Source organism: Mobula birostris, chromosome 25 (genome assembly GCF_030028105.1).
Source record: "Mobula birostris isolate sMobBir1 chromosome 25, sMobBir1.hap1, whole genome shotgun sequence".
In the NCBI taxonomy this organism is placed as follows: Eukaryota; Metazoa; Chordata; class Chondrichthyes; order Myliobatiformes; family Myliobatidae; genus Mobula; species Mobula birostris.
In genome coordinates, this window is record NC_092394.1 from 31152431 (window position 1) to 31169542 (window position 17112).

General features: G+C 36.8%; 2 protein-coding genes across 2 annotated transcripts in view; one reads left to right on the top strand and one right to left on the bottom strand.

Moving 5' to 3' along the window:
• Positions 1 to 17112, top strand: part of gusb (glucuronidase, beta) — a 40529-nt gene that overhangs the window by 10342 nt on the left and 13075 nt on the right. The window contains exons 5-13 of the mRNA XM_072243426.1: positions 615 to 808; positions 2144 to 2296; positions 5573 to 5751; positions 6269 to 6415; positions 6529 to 6613; positions 7685 to 7861; positions 9600 to 9735; positions 11626 to 11752; positions 12169 to 12277. Coding sequence (XP_072099527.1) covers positions 615 to 808; positions 2144 to 2296; positions 5573 to 5751; positions 6269 to 6415; positions 6529 to 6613; positions 7685 to 7861; positions 9600 to 9735; positions 11626 to 11752; positions 12169 to 12247 — 1277 coding nt within the window. The 3' untranslated portion in view covers positions 12248 to 12277. The remainder of the gene's footprint in view (positions 1 to 614; positions 809 to 2143; positions 2297 to 5572; positions 5752 to 6268; positions 6416 to 6528; positions 6614 to 7684; positions 7862 to 9599; positions 9736 to 11625; positions 11753 to 12168; positions 12278 to 17112) is intronic.
• The window catches only part of vkorc1l1 (vitamin K epoxide reductase complex, subunit 1-like 1), a 55848-nt gene continuing 51318 nt past the window's right edge, over positions 12583 to 17112 (bottom strand). The window contains exon 3 of the mRNA XM_072243428.1: positions 12583 to 16887. Coding sequence (XP_072099529.1) covers positions 16661 to 16887 — 227 coding nt within the window. The 3' untranslated portion in view covers positions 12583 to 16660. The remainder of the gene's footprint in view (positions 16888 to 17112) is intronic.

Sequence of the window (17112 nt, forward strand, 5' to 3'; positions counted from 1 at the left end):
CTTCCTTTGTGCAGGGGATGACTTCAACCATTGGAGTGTTTTCCTCATGCTGTCTGTTGACTTTGGTTTTGACAAATTTCTTTGATATCACACCCTGTCAAATGCTGCCTTGATGTCAAGGGTGGTCCTGTCACTTCATTTGTGACATTCAGCTGTGTGGTTGAAGTTTGGACTAGCGATTTGTGTCGCGGTCTGGAGCCAGAAATCCAAACTGGTCATTAACCATTGAGTCACACAGCACAGAAACAAGCCTCTTGCCACACTGTATCCATGCTGACCAATATATACCTGTCAATATTACAAACGTTTGTAATTTCATTTACCAGTACTTGGTCTGTAGCAAACTAGGTCTGGCAATTCAGATGCAATTCCAGTTGCTGCTTAAATGTTGTGAGAGTTCCTACCTCAGGTACTTGATATGACTTTGCTCTAACTGGCTGGTGAAAATCAACTAGATTGGACTTGTCCTGCTTTTTGTAAACAGTACGTTCTGCACAAGATTTGATTTTGACTGGAATTACACAGCTTTTGTTTTTAGCAGGAGTATGCTGTGCTGTAACTTTCTCTTGACATCCAAAACATAGCTGTCACTTTTTAATCTTGCTTTCTTTTAGGAATTATAAATTACCAAGTGTCTGTTAGTGGAAGCGCATATTTCTCATTGACAGTGAAACTGTATGATCAGCGAGGACAGGTTGTTGCCTCTGCCACTGATGTACCTTCAGCTGGCCAATTCAAATTGAATAATCCTAACCTATGGTGGCCGTACCTGATGCATGAGAATCCTGCATACCTGTATAGCCTTGAGGTAAGATATTTGGTCTCTCATGTAAAAACAGTATTGTTCCAAGGTAAAAGCGGGGCTAGGGGAGTTTGGAGTTTTAGAAAATAAAATTGACATGATTCTTTAACTAGTTAAGCAATTGGATCGGCTTCAAACCTACCTCCTCTAGCTCTGTAGAGTAATCTGAAAAATTTTTACTGTGTGGGTAGTTTACACGGTGTGACATGAATATTCTAATTTCCAATTTTGGGTAACTCCCTTTTTTCCCCACCCATTACCCCCTCCCTCTGATCATCTTCTAGTCTTCCCATTTTTGCTGCCTTCATCATACAACACCTAGCCCCGCTTTTACCGATCTTCACCCTCTCCTGATTTAAACACAGGGTTCTACCACTGCGCCCCTACCGCACACAAGAAAAACCTGGCTCCAACCATTATAATCATGAGATGCTGAAAGTCCAAAGCAACACGCATAAAAGGCTGGAGGAGCTCAGGTCAGGCAGCGTGTATAGAAATTAATAAACAGTCGACGTTTTGGGCCGAGACCCTTCTTCGGGACTAGAAAGGAAGGGGGAAGATGCCAGAATAAAAGGCGTGGGGAGGGGAGGGAGAATAGCTAGAAGGTATTTGTACACCTGTCTACTAATTGTTAGCGGAGAGGTGAGCAATCACCTTCTGGCTATCCTCCCCTTTACTTTGGGGATCTGGCACTGTTAGTACCTGTTTATATCCCTCTAGCAGCTGTTTCTTCACACTCCCTCCCCCCCCCCCACATTTTGCTCTATTTGTTTGTCCCCCTTTTTCCACTTTGTCTGTCCCCTGCATCATTCACCTTCTACTGTCTTCCAGTTCCACTGCTGCTCCCCTCCCCCACCTGGCACAACCTGCCTGCCATCTTGCACCCCTCCTCAGTTGACCAGTCACCTCAAAATCCTTTCTTGCCTCTCCCCTCCTCTTTATACCAGCCATGTTTCTTGTCCATTTTCAATTCTGATGTGGGATTTCAACCTGAGACATTGACAATTCCTTTCCTTCCACAGATGTTACTCAACCATATCGTGTGCTGCTTCTAAATGCTTGCTTTTAACGTTCTACCTGTTTTATAAGGCAGTATTTAATCTTTTCTTTCTGAGTGTGACATATTGCACAACTACTCAGCATTTATACTTAGCGAGTTTTTTAAAAAATCAGATTTCTTAACATTATATTCTGCATTTTTAAGGCAAGTAATTAGTGATGTATTACTAGATCTTAACCACGTTAAATTCAAAATGTTATTTGACTGTGTCTGTGGGAAACTAGTGGCTGTATTAGGACTTGAATTTGCCAACTTTAAAAAAAATTACATTTTATACCTAGGTGTATATGAAGAGTGAAAATGGTGGCATTTTGTATGAAGATTTTTATACATTACCAGTAGGAATTCGCAAAGTCAAAGTTACCAAGACCCAGTTCCTTATTAATGGAAAGCCATTCTATTTCCATGGAGTGAATAAGCATGACGATTCTGATGTGAGTATCAATAAAGCTTCTGTCATCTGCCTATTTAAATTGTTTGTATCTTTTCTGGTTTGGCTTTAACATTTTGAGTCATTAAGTATTGGTTTGTATTTTTAGTTTGGATGTGAACTATTTTCATTCTATTTCAACAAATGTTACTATCAGCAATTTTTAAAAAATCACATTGTGAAATTTGTCCACTGAAGTACACTAAATTCACACAGATGTTTAATTTGAATTTAGGAAGTTCCACACAATTGTAACCAGGCTCTTTCTGAGCATTATTTGTCTTTACCTGTGCTGTAAATTCTGTGAATATTACCGGCTTCTATTGATTGCAAACTTCCTTTTATGGCTAAACACTAAAATAGAAATAGGATAAATATGCATAATAGTAATTGTCGTTTGTTTTTTTATGTGATCTTGAGAGTTTATGATCCCTACATCATTTCCTTTATTTTATTTTTTTTATTTGGATAGGGTATTCACAAGTATTACACAAACTTTTTTTACATATAAAAACCTTTTCCATTTTTTATGTATAAATCTATATATATTTATACATTCACAAGTACATGTTCACATTTGCTCCTACCTACAGACTTACTTATTCAATCCCTGTGTACTTATTTACTTCATTTTATCATTTTTTCCCAAATCTTTTTCTTTACTTGTATTAATTCCACGTTTTCCAGAAATAAAACAGTGAACATTCGAACCAAGGGAGCTTACGTTAACACTATTACTATATTGACAAGGAAAGCAGTCTGAACCTTTAGGCGAGTCATCTAAAGTCTGATCACATTGGGTTATAAATTCAATCCATTTATTCTAAATTTGATAAAATTTTTCTTTTTGAATTCTCAGAGTAAGTCATCTTTTCCATTTTAAATATTTCCAAAATAATTTCATGCCAATCTTCTAATGTAGATGATGTTCGATTTAGCCACTTTCTGGTGATTGATTTCTTACTTGCCGCTAAAAGGGCCTGCAGCAGCTTTACATCTATCTTCTGTTCCAAAAACAATATATGCCCCAATTAGAGAATCTCCAAGTTCAGAGGTATCTTAGTCTTAAATACCTTAACTAATGTTCTGTGAATACCTTTCCAATATAAACTTAATTTAGGGCAATCCCAAAAAATATGGAAATGATTTTCTTCCTTGGAGCCGCACCTTGTCCAACACGTCACGTTTGTGTCTTTATATTTTTCCTGATATGGGGTCTTGAAGTATCTTATAATATTTTTCCAGCAACGTTCTCTCCAAACCAAAGAGTTAGTTGAAGACCACTGAAAGCTACGTATTTTTCCCCACGCTTCCTCTGAAAGTACCAACGCCGCTTTTTCCCCACTTCTCTTTAATATACAATGCGTTTTCATTTTTTGCATGAGAGAGGGCATTATATAATCGAGAAATTGATTTATTTGGTATTGAGCTGTAAGCCGATTTCAGAATCTTGAAAAATTCTAATTTTGCTGTTGATAAGTCTGTATATCTACAACTCTGGTTAAGGTAGTGTCATACTTGAAGGTACCTAAAAAAAAAAAAACAAACAAACATTGTGTTCTAGGCCGTATTTATCCTGCAGAGATTAAAAACTTTGTAATGCATTTTTATGTGTGAATGAGGGGTAGGTTGTAAGACCTTGCTATATCCATAGTTCAAGGAATTCGGTATCGTAAGCACACCATCTGAAAAGTTTTAACATGTTGTAGATTCCACATGAAGTAACCACTTTCTGTGAGTTTTATCCAGCTGTTTTTAATCTTTTCCAATTGTGCCATCAATCCTTTATCTGAATCGAGGCCTGTAGAGGAAAACTGTCAATCAATCCAAATTCTATTTCCTTCCATCTAGCTTTGTATTCTCCATTACACCAATATAACAGAGGGGTTATCTGTGAAGCATAAAAATAATTTCTCAAGCAAGGAAGTGCCATACCTCCTCTTTCCTAACTGTAAAGTGTTAAATCGGATTCTAGGTTTCTTTCCTTGCCAGATAAAGCGGGAAATCCATTTGTCCCATTCCCTAAATTGGTTATCAGGTAAAGTCTGAAAAAAGTAAAGTAACTGAGGGAGAATATTCATTTGTATGGTATTTATCTTTGAATTTAGACTTAGAAAAGAGATAAGATTCCATCTATGTATATCTGCTTTTATCTCTGAAATTAATAGCCCATAGTTTACCTGTGACAATGTTGAAAGCTCTTTTGGCAGGGTTATTCCTAAATATTTTCCCACTTAAGATCATATGTATCTTGCAGTTTTTTGGATGCTGTATAATTTAGGGACATAACCTGCGTTTTCTTTACATTAATTTTTATAACCTGATATTTTCCTGAACTCATCCAACAGTGTAAACAACCCTATGAATGATTTTTCTGGTTCACTCAAATAGACTAAGACGTCATCTGCGAATAACGCCACCTTCTGTTCAATCCCTGTCACCTTGATACCTTTTACAATTTTGCTCTGTCTTATTAACTGGGCAAGAGGTTCAATGTATAGTGCAAAAAGGAGAGGGGAAATTGGACATCCCTGTCTAGTTCCTCTCTCTAAAATAAAAGAGGCAGAGAGGTCCCCGTTTATCTTAATTCGAGCTGTAGGGCTGTCATATAAAGTCTGGATTATTTTAATACACTTTTCTTGAAAGCCGAATCTTCCTAACACTTTATATAGGAATACCCATCTAACTGAATCAAAAGCTTTCACAGCATCTATTCCCACTACCATTGTCTCTGTCCAGTTCTTAATAACCTGTTCTAGTATTTGTAAGGTTCTCCTTAATGTTGTCCTGAGTTTGTCTTTGCTGGATGAATCCAGTCTGGTCTAAGTGGATGAGGCCAGGTAGAAGCTTTTCCAGTCTATGAGCTAATATAGATGTATATAATTTACAATCCAAATTAAGGACACTAATTGGCTGGTAATTACCACATTCTAGTTTATCTTTACCCTCTTGAGATAATCGCCTCTCTCCAGGAAGGTGGAATTTCTCCTCTCTGTAAGATCCATTTAAAGGTGTTACGTAATAATGGAGCTAACTTTGACTTCAGCAATTTGCCCTACGTCATTTCCATATCCTTGAGCTGTCAGAGCTGTTTATAGGGAGGAGAAATTATTCCAAAATGTGGAAAAGTTGTGAGGCACAGAGAATTACCATTTAAAGGGAGAGATTCTGATTGTACACATCAATTATTGGGTCTGAGGAGTGACCTAAAACAAATGTTTTGCAAGATTGACCTTGATATGAAACCTTACATTAATTATCATCACCACTCCACTACTAGATTCGAGGGAAAGGACTTGACTGGCCATTGATTATCAAGGACTTTAACCTTCTTCGATGGCTGGGAGCAAATTCATTTCGTACAAGCCATTATCCCTATGCAGAAGAAATCATGGATTTATGTGACAAATATGGGATTGTGGTCATAGATGAGTGTCCAGGCGTGGGCATCAGAAATGCGTAAGAACATTTCTTAAAATTTTACCAGACGGTTTCATATAAATGTCAATGTTCTGCTAATAGTAAGAGTATTCTGGTTCACTGTTAACTTCACGTAATTGAAAAAGGAACTTTTTAAACTTGTAAATGTTACTGTATTGAACAAATATAGTTCTATCGCATTTTTTAAACATAGATATATGGTACAGAAATAGGCCCTTTGATTATAGTACTCTTAACCATGATTGCAGTCTACTGAGGAACATTTCAATGCCCGGGGAGTAAATATACACAACTTCAAAATAACTTTTCCTCTACTTTAGCATATTTGAGCCAATAACATATACTTTAAAATTTTGCTTTCATTGCAGCACTGAAAATAATCCATAGATTTCTTCCCTGACAGAAGCATAATTCAACTTCAATTGCCATTAATCATTGAACTACTTAACAGCCATTAGGGAGTACAAAACCTAGCCTTGCCCAGAGTTGATATTTAAATTGTACGAAATATAATTTTTCATTTGCTTTCTTTTAGGGTGAGCTTTGGAAATAAGTCCCTTACTCATCATTTAGCTGTAATGAAAGAGCTGGTACACAGAGACAAAAACAGGCCATCAGTGGTAATGTGGTCTGTAGCTAATGAACCAGCATCTGGACTACCACCAGCAGAATATTACTTCAAGTAAGATCTGAGTGATGCAGTGATCCTTTGCACTTAGTTACTAAATTATTTTAGTGGAATCTAGCTAAATGATTAAATATTTTTTGTGTTCTGCTTTTCATTTTTTAAAAAAGGACTTTAATTTCATCAACAAAAGCTATGGATCCAACCAGGCCTGTTACTTTTACAACAGACGCTAGCTATGAGGCCGAAAAAGCTGTGAGTACTTGTATAAAGTGAACTTCATTCAACAAACAGTGAATAGTTTCTGTTCCGAATTTGTAGAAGTCCAAAGCACAGGAGTAAAACTTCCCTATCTTGTCACATTCGACGCTGTGAACCCTAAACAGCCAGAAAGTAAGTTAACAGCACTTAACAATTACTCTATTGACATGGGGTGTTCAAATAGTTGAAGCCCTCCATTGATGGGGGTTGACCATGGATGCCATGTCCCAGCTGTCTATGTGATATGCAAGCCAGGGCAGTATGATGTGAAGAGCGAGCTGTTGACCATGTAGCAGGCTCCCCTCTCTGTGCAGATAGTGAATCCAAAGGAAGGGCAGAGACCAATACAATTTGACACTACCAGCATCGGAGGAGTTGCCAGTCAACATTGAACTCAACGTATGACTGCCTTCGTGACCCAAGCTCTGGCAGTTTGAGATCAGAGTTTTTGTCCTAGATGAGCTACCGACCATGGTTGGTCCCATCTGCCTAAAGTGACTGGTCTTCAGGTGCCAATAACCTGTCTTTGCCCTTTCCTGTCAGTAGAAATTATTCTGCCAAGCTTATTAGCTAAGCCACACATGAAAGCCAGAGGCTGGACTTGGTTGTCAGAGGCAATTTGAGATGCATACCACTGGGAACATTTAATGGGTAGTGGGAGCTTATCCCCACTGCCACCCCCAGCTCTAAAAACCTTAAGGAACCTTCACATGGTTAAGTTCTTGTTGGTGTTTTAGGCCTGATTTTTGTAAGAGAAATCAGCCACAAGCACCAGTTGAAAATAAATATAGAAAGTGAATTTTTGCTTTCCAAAGTATATGCCCATTTCTGAGGGTAATAATTTTCTGTTAGTGTTAGTTATAGAGGAACCAAGTTCACTTTTTTTTTAAAAAAAAGTTATAGATCTGCTGCCCAGAGCATGATGGTGCTGGGTCAAGTCACATTTATGACAAAAGAGGATCTTCATGTTTTATAATGCTTGTTCAAACTTTATTCTGAAGCCTGACAAATGATTTTGTTGAGCTGTGCATTGGAAAATGACAGTTTATGGTTATGCTTTTACAGGTCCAATACACAGATGTTATTTGTGTGAACAGCTATCTTTCCTGGTACCATGATTCAGGCCATCTGGAGATCATTCCATTGCAACTTACCGATCAGTTTGAGAATTGGTATAAAAAATACCAGAAACCAATTATTCAGAGTGAATATGGAGCAGGTGCACTTCCGGAACTGCATAGTGTAAGTACAGAAAACTCGACTTATGACGTGTATGTTATTTACATTTTTTGCACAGTTAAGATGAAAAGTTAAGACTTCACTATTTCACCGTGGCATCTCACCATGGCAGCTGTTCATTAATAATGGGGATGATTGTTAGTGGTTAAGTAAATAATCAGAAATCCAATTTCCAATTGGCCATTCCATTTGTAAAGTCAATTATCTGGGATACGAGGAGAAAATAAAACTAGTCATTAGTAAAGAAGGTCAAAGTACTGCTGGATGGTCATTAATATCCCTAAGGGTAAGGAAATTTACCATCCTTACCAGATGTAATCTGTTTGACTCCAGTGGGAATGGGAAAGGCCAAAGCCTTGCCTATAATGCCCAGACTTTAAATTCCAAGGTGATGAATAAATAACAATCTAGGACAATAAGCTTGTGGTGAAAGGATCGGTGATTTTTTTTTTTAAAACCTGCCTAGTTCCCCTTTTTGGGGAAGACAATTTGCTATACTGCTTTTTAAATGGCCTTACTGAACACCAGAGATTTCATTAAAAATTTAGAATAAAGCTGTATCAACTACAAGGCCTCAACCTCAGTCATTGGTTCAACAAAGACATCTTCACTACCGTTGGCTCTACAATATCTTTGTCACTAAGATGTGAGAACTTGGGCCTCATCAAGTAATGGCCTGCTGCTATCCCCATGCTCAGAATTGTACCTTAAACCAATATTCACAGGTTCCCCTTCACTGGGCATGGCCTGTTCAAGGGTAATTGCATCATAAGTGTTAGCATATTGGTGAACAAGCAGGTGAGTCTGGCTATCTAAGATTGCCTCAAAGCAGCAAGACAACCATGGTCGTGGAGCCTTGCTGCTAGTTACATCCTCCCAGCCAATGAGTTGGTAATTTTCTTTATTGAATACTATCTGGGGAAAAGCATAGTCAATAGCAAAAGATCATGACATTTCCACCCAAAGTTAACATGGCATTAGAGACTAATCTTGAGCAACAAATATTCTGCTGCAGAAAACCTAATGGAGTTTCGTGCTGTAATGTAACAATTTCTTTCCTCCAGTGGATGCTGCTTGATTTGCGAAATTCCTCCAGCAAGTTGTTTGTAACTTGTGTCAATCGCTAGTAGTGATTTAATAGCATTATATATTGTTAGGCAAGTCAGGAATGATAACTTTCAGGGAATTAATGATGAAGGAATCCATTCATCTCCTCCTTTGCTAAAACTGTCTTAAAGATTTTGGAGTGCATTAAGAATTTGCCATCTCTTGAATGGGTGACTTGTCCTGATGTTATCCCCCCACCCCTTCCTATGATGGAAGCTATCTATTTTAATTTAATTTCACAAGGTAGAAAGAAAACAGTTGTGTAATGGATACAAAGGTTAGTGACCATAACAACCCAGTGAGAATACTGGTGAGCTGCTCTCCGGAATTGGTATGCATCTAACCCAATTGGGTTTGGCTTCAACAATCCGCATCTACCAGAAAATGTCAGATTCTCCAAGAATGTCATATCAATGAAGATTTTGCAGAGGAAGACAATGAAAAATGGATGAGGAAATGGCAGAGTTCTTCTTAGAGCATTTAGTGAATGGTTTGACTAATTTCTGCTAAACAGGTGCTAAGTGATACTGAAAGAGCATAATCTTGCATGCTGATCCAAAATGACTCAAGGGACCTCAAATTATTCTTAAGTAACAAGATTCAAGGTTGATTTTACTAGATTATCTTTCTTTAGGATCCTCCTATAATGTTCACTGAAGAGTATCAGCAAGCTGTAATGCGGGAATATTTTAAAATATTTGATGTAAAAAGGAAGGACTACTTAATTGGAGAACTAATTTGGAATTTTGCCGACTTCATGACTGACCAACGTAAGTACTATTTTGATATTATCCAAGGAGATGAACTGAAATCTTCCAAGTTATATGGTTACAACATTTTAACTTTGAGAAGTGATCTCAGAATTGTTGCTTACCAGAATGTTTTTGTGACCGGCTATGCTGTAAGGAAATAATTTAGCCCATTAAGTCCGTGGTGCAAGCCCATTCTCCATTAATTTTCTCTGTCACCTATTCTCAACTCTCACAATTGTTACCACTTGATGGGGGAAAACTTAGAATGGTATTTGTGGTGCCTTTTTGATCACAGGGAGACCATGTAACCACCCTGCAGACGCATCAGAGGATTGAACCTGGGTGCTGGTGCTGTGGCACAATGACTATGCTAGCTGTGCTTCAAATGGTCTTATTTAATAAATAAATAAATAACTACTTAACGCACTACAGTGTACCCATATGAAATTTTACTCAGTTAGGAAAAATTGTATAGTTATCCAAAGTAGGAAAGAGAATAAGCACGTACCCTAAGATAGAGGCGCCCAATCTGCAGTCCATGGCCTAAAAAGGGTTGGGAACCCCTGCCCCAATAGGAACTTACAGCAGATCAGCAAATTACAGCTCTTTGAATATGACAGCTACAGACTTATGACACTTCATGTATATATAATATTGCATTGCTGTTTGGCAAGTTGGAGATCTATGGCAGAATAGAAGTTTACATTTCTTCAATCACTCTCCTCCCCACCCTTCTAAACTATTGATGATCCCTCTGGGCTATATAGTGGGACAAGCACTGTTTACCTCACATTTTCTATGTATGAATGGATCGCTTCACTTCTGGAGGAAGAGGCAATTTTAACAGTACGAGTGGATGCTGCACACTGTTGTTGAATCGTACTGTTAGGTTAAGCTTGGACTATGCTGGGAGCAAATGAAGCTCGGTGACAGTTTGCTTTATTTAAGGCAATGAACCTGTATATAAGCTGCTTATTGCACAACAGGCTTTATCAAAGGTTAATGAGAAATTTAGATTTTACACTCCATGGTTAATAACACTTTGACAAACTCCTTTTAGATGTGGGGTGGAGAATATATTGACTAGCTGCATCACTGCATGCTATGGAAACACCAATGCCCTTGAATGGAAAATCCTATAAAAATTACTGAATATGGCCCAGTCTATCACAGGTAAAGCCCTCCCCACCCAGGTGATGCTCTCTTCTCACTGCTGCCATCAGGAAGGTACAGAAGCCTCAAGGCTCACACCACCAGGAATAGTTACTGCCCCTCAACCATCAGGTTCTTGAACCAGAGGTGATAACTTCACTTGTCCTTTTACTGAACTTTCAAGCACTTTTCATCTCATGTTCTCTATTTATTGGTTACTTATTTGTTTTTCCTTTCTTTCAGTGATTCTATTATTATTGGATTTATTGAGTATGCCCATAATAAAATGAATCTCAGGGTTGTATATTGTGACGTGTATGTACTTTGAACTTTGAGATATGCAGACATAGTAAGACAATGACATGGTCTCACCTGCAGGTGGCAGTAAAATTTAATTATCATAATTTATACCGAAGGCTTTTAAGTCAACCAGACTCTTTATTTTGAGTTACCTAACTGCAGAGGACGTGCTGCTTAAAATGCTATGCTCTTGTCTTATTGATAATGTGATCTAGTTTCAGGAACTTGTATTGTTGACTTTTCAGTTTTGTAAATATTCTACTTGAATTAGCTGATCAATTCTTAATGTTACTGAAATATCAGATTCATATTAAAACATGAAATAGAAAAATATGTATTGCATCAAAATTTCATTTTAAATATTTCACATCAGTAGTAGACTGTACAAGCTGCTAACAGGTGGATGGAGGCACAAAAATTTGAAGGATGGTGAATAACTACTTCATTTGCTTGCAGACGTAATGCGTGTGGTTGGAAACAGGAAAGGGATCTTCACTCGTCAGCGGCAACCTAAAACAGCAGCTTTTGTTCTTCGGGATCGCTACTGGAAACTGGCAAATGAAACCAGATACATTTCTCCAAGGTATTATGCCAGTGGTCATCTGTGAATACAGTACTAGTACAGCGCTGTGGGAAATTAAAAAACATTTTAAGAAATGTTTACAATTTCCTCAACATGCCTTGAAGATACGTACCCAAAAGCTCTGGGAAGGATGCAGTATGCATACTTACCCATCTGAAGACATGATATTACAGAAACTCAGGAAGGAATTGGACAGTTGATGTTTTAGGTTGAGACCTTTCACCTGGTCTGGATTCACTGACTTTTTCCAGATTTTTTTTGTGTGTTGCCATGTGCTTGAAGAGCCTGGGGAGTTAAAAAGGGTTTTGAGGCAGTAGAGCTGGGGTTACCTTCTCTTTAGTAGCTTAGAGGAAATGTCAATACTTAAGATTGACAAACGCCAAAAACAGATCCTCATCAACCCTATTGTTTGGCAGATTCTGTCACCAGTCTCAAAACGAAGACCATCACACCTGTCGAAGGGATGAAAAAAACTTCTCCACAGCCAAGTCATAATTTCATCAACTCTATTCCCCTGTAAAATAGGTAAGCTAAAACAGTTTTAAGCAGAATTCTACCAAGGCCCTCTTAATTTTAGTCCTGACGAAGGGTCTCGGCCTGAAACGTCGACTGTACCTCTTCCTAGAGATGCTGCCTGGCCTGCTGCGTTCACCAGCAACTTTGATGTGTGTTGCTTGAATTTCCAGCATCTGCAGAATTCCTGTTGTTTGCCCTCTTAATTTTGTATTTTTTGAATATCTGGTGCTCATTTATAAACACTTTCCCTGCGTTGTGAAAATAACACTCAGCAAATTTTAAAGGTTAATTGGAATTAACTTTCCAAATGTCTCATTTATTTTGTATAAATGTATAGTATTTTCTTATCAGCATTATAACAAATTCACAGCAAGAGTAAGGAAATGAATGACTTCTTAAATAAAAACTTGATTATCATGATTGATTCTTCCCTCATTTACAAGTATCATGAGATTTAACTTAAAGCTGTTGTTTGACAAAAGGTATTCAAGGAAATTATTTAATGCATGTTAACCAAGAGCATGAAATGTTTCCTAAAGGATTAAAGGTTCAAATAATGATAATGGAAAATTGAATATACACACACACACACACACACAGTTATTGGTACAAGATACCTGGCTCAAATAAGTTCATTATCTTTAAATAACACATTAAAGATCGACAAACACAAAGGTATTTTTAAAAACATTTACAACCAATAAAAATTTCAATGACTATGAAACAATTTGCCAGACATTGTTTCACATATATGCTGACAGATTTAGGTACTAATTTCCACATAAACACAGACAAGGTGCTTCTGGAAACACATGAAATACGCAGTAATTACTCTTATCCATTCACTGTATGTTACACTTAAATTCATAGCTTGAAGAGGTTTCTTAGCTGACTACAATATTTTAGAAAGAATTTGCTTCAGCAGAACTTAATCTCATTTGGCAGGATTACTGCAGGCAAGTATTTAAACTGCATTTCTTTACACATCCTAACAAGTAAAACTGACATAGCAATCCACATTCTGAAAACACTGAAATTAGCTGTAACCAAGTAGTGCCATGAAAAAAAAATCAATGAATGTTGTCGGATAAATTATCAAGTATTGATCCTTAAGAGAACTTGCTCAGTTTATGGTTCATTTTGAAGTCCACCTACATGGTAGAAACAATCTTACAAAGTTAACATTCAAAAATTACAAGACTTTCTCATGTAAATTCTACATTTATTTCATACCAAAAAATTTGTGCAATGAATACACATTCATACATATTTACAATTTTTGCTGTTTAGCAAAATCATATTCTTGAACCTATGTATAAAAAAAATGTTCTCGCCTGTGGCTGTGAAAGGGATCAATGCCCAGAGAGTCCACCTTGAAAGTTTTAAATGTGTGCTCATGAGCTTGAAGCAGCATTAATAAATAACTCTGATGGAACATATTATACAGATCAAGAACATAGTACTTCTGCCATGCTAGATAGTTTACAAAAATAAAGAGCATCTGTCACCCTGTCATGTTCATAATGATAATTTACTGTAATGAAAACCATTTTATTTCACTGTCTTTAATAGGGGCCCATTTGCCTATATTGATACCAGTGATATGTAGTGATAGACCAATACCAATAGTTAGGAATCTATAGTTTATATTCAATTACAGTACATCATGAGCAGTAAACATGGGTTTCATGCTAGACAGTGCAATATTATCAAACAACGGTGGTGTAAGAGGGTTAATACAGTTACATTGAGACCTTAAATTTGTCCATCCTTCTACTGCTGGTAAAATGATCCAATACGAAGAAATACACAAAATTTGAACCCAACCCAAAACAGTGGCAAAAATCAATATTCAATATGTTTTGCACCAGACATGTAGAATTGTAGCTACATAGTATAGCCTTACTTCAAAACAGGATCAAGAATGCACATGTGTGGCCCACAGCCAGGATAAAATAACTGTGTAGGAATTTTTTTTCCCCTTACAGCTTATTGGGCCACAGGAATGTCACGTAACATTACAATAGCATTCAGTGGTCATCTGGAGCTCAGAGACAGACTTGAGTCACTTACTATACCCAGCAGCTTCAAGGAGCACAGACACAATAAATGTACTTCCCCCATATTCAGGATTCAAACGTTTGAGGCAAGCTTTAACTGTACCCTACTTCCTCTGGATTATCTCCATTCTATAAAGAATGTAGTAATGGCTTTAAACATCACCAACTAAACATTTACAGTGCAAGGATTAAAAATAATCAAACACAGTTAAGGACACACAAAAACATGTGTTGCAAAATACTGGTTCCATAAATTACTGATTGCATATGCAATATCTTGCACATGAACAAGCTTTAGATTAAAATAAAATTACTATGTATTAGCATTACATGCAGTCCTTGATCGACATAACCCATTTTTTTCAGCCAGTAAGCCTGCTGATTTAAAACTCATCTCACCCATTAGACAATGTACATCAAGCAGTCACTGGAAGTTGGTTTACTGAGCCATGTAAGATGAATCGTGTTCATATGTGCACAGTATCTGAGGTATACCAGAATTGATACATTTTTATCAAAGGTTGTTTCAAGGCATAAAAAATTACATGCAGAAAAAATATTGGTTGAACAATATTTTTCTGCAATAAACCATATTTACCAGTTCAAAGTTGCAATGACGTTCAATTTCATGGATTGTAAAAATGCTCAAAGTAACCTCATTCTAATGACATCATAAGCTACTTTAAGAAATTCAAAACTGTTCAGATCTCAGTGCAATAGACGAAGTTTTCTTTGATGCGAATAATTACAGTGCCGGAAAAAGCTAGTAAATTTGCTGCAATTTGTAGTTTTAGGGGCACAAATATTTAATTGAAATCTTTATCTATGAAGCAACGAATACAAGATAATCTGCCTGCTATTACTCACTGAATGCACATTTCCAACAATATCTGAGCACCACAGTTTACACCAAGCAAAAGCCTCTTCAATGCTAAGTGTCAATGTGCATACAATGGAATACTCCTAAATTATAATGAACAAATCAGGCATTTCAAATTCTGGATGGCAGTTAATTGTACAGAATAAGACAGAATCCTTTATTTGAGCCTCTGTCATGCATATTTAAATGTTTTATGGGTCAGAACTGAATTTAAGTACTTTCTTAATGCCAGTTATCAACCATATTAACAGCTTATTTCTATCCATGAAATCCAAACAATTTGAAAGTTATGTTAAAGCAATGCTGCTGAAATCAACTTGTCTTAATCGCATAAACACTTGGCACAATGGTGTTACATTAAAGACAAAGGGGCCTCAACCTAATGAAAACAAAACTTGTCCAATATTATATAAAAAAAAGCTATGTACAGCACAATTAAATTCAAACCAAAAGGGATCCATTAAGTATGGTCACTAAAGACTCAACTTTTAAGCTTGGGTCTGGCTGACCAGACATTTCTATAGACGTAGTCCTGATGCTGCTTTATTCAAGAATTTTAAAAATACTGAAACAAATAAAATGTCTAAAGTGCAACTTCAAGTTGTTTTTGTAAAAAAACAAAATTAACTATTATACTGCACTTTTACTAAACCACATCACAAATACTAACAAATACACAGTAGCATTTTTGACATCTGTAAAGAGTAGCTTTTGTAACTTCACTGGATACTCGGAAGCATTTTAAAAACACTAGCAAGCTGTTGTCTGAACTATCCAGCACTGTGAATGGTGCTAGTTTAAATACCGTTTTTTTTGGTTCATTGTGTCTACTGTGGTTGGCCTTTTTTTAAAAAAAGAATCAAGCATGTTATAGAGATAAGGCTTATGCCTACAGGACCCAAACATTTTTTTCTACCATTCAATATGTGACAAATTACTACTACATTGAAAGAAATTGGGACTTGCAACACTCACACTGTCACTCAAAGTACATTTTTTCTGATCCACATAAAAGCACCAAGACCCAGGACACCTGTTAGCCACTTTCTGTGCAATATAAAACACTTGAATAGGATTAACATAAACAGCAAAATTCTCAGTAACAGAAGGCACTTTCAATCACAATTTAACACAATTTGCATTATTGGGAGGAGGAAAAGGAAGAAGAATGCTTAACAATACAAATGACACTTAGTGTATTTTTTTTAAATTCAGGTCACCTAAGGAATGTGCACTACAGTTAAAGCTTGCTCTCAGCTGGCCTGTCTATTGAATCTTTGCATGAGGGAGATAAATGAAAATAAAGTCCAGGGCCCCACACAAGTATACAATTTTAAAAAAATTGATTCTCAATTATTTTGATTTCCTTTATATCATATACACCTCTCAAAAAAATTTACTGCCAAATAGACATAATGAAAGCAGGCTCTCCAGGTGCTAGGCTCGTACGAATTATTCCTGTTTGGATTGGAGTTGCTGTTTCCAGGCCTCATTCAAGTAAACGAGTCGTTTATAGTTGATAATAAAGAGAATGAAGTTCAGGATGTATGTAGTGATGCAAATTATGCAAAAGTCCTTCAGCACAAAATACAGGATGTAACTTAGATACAGTGCACCCACCACAGATACTATGGATGTTGTCATTAGTATTAAAGCAGCCATTGCACTCACGGTCATACCTGTGGGGAAAGAAAATAAGTATTAAGTAATTCCTTTTACAAAATAGTTACTCATGTTGCCATAAGTAAATGTCACTACATTTGAAAACCAATACAGTCAGGCAGTTCTATGGAGCCAAATGGATATTTATAGCAGATAAAGATGTGTAATAATATTTAGTAAAAACAGCTAACAGTACTGTTTTCATACATGTATGTTGCTTAAAACAGGATATATTAAGTCTC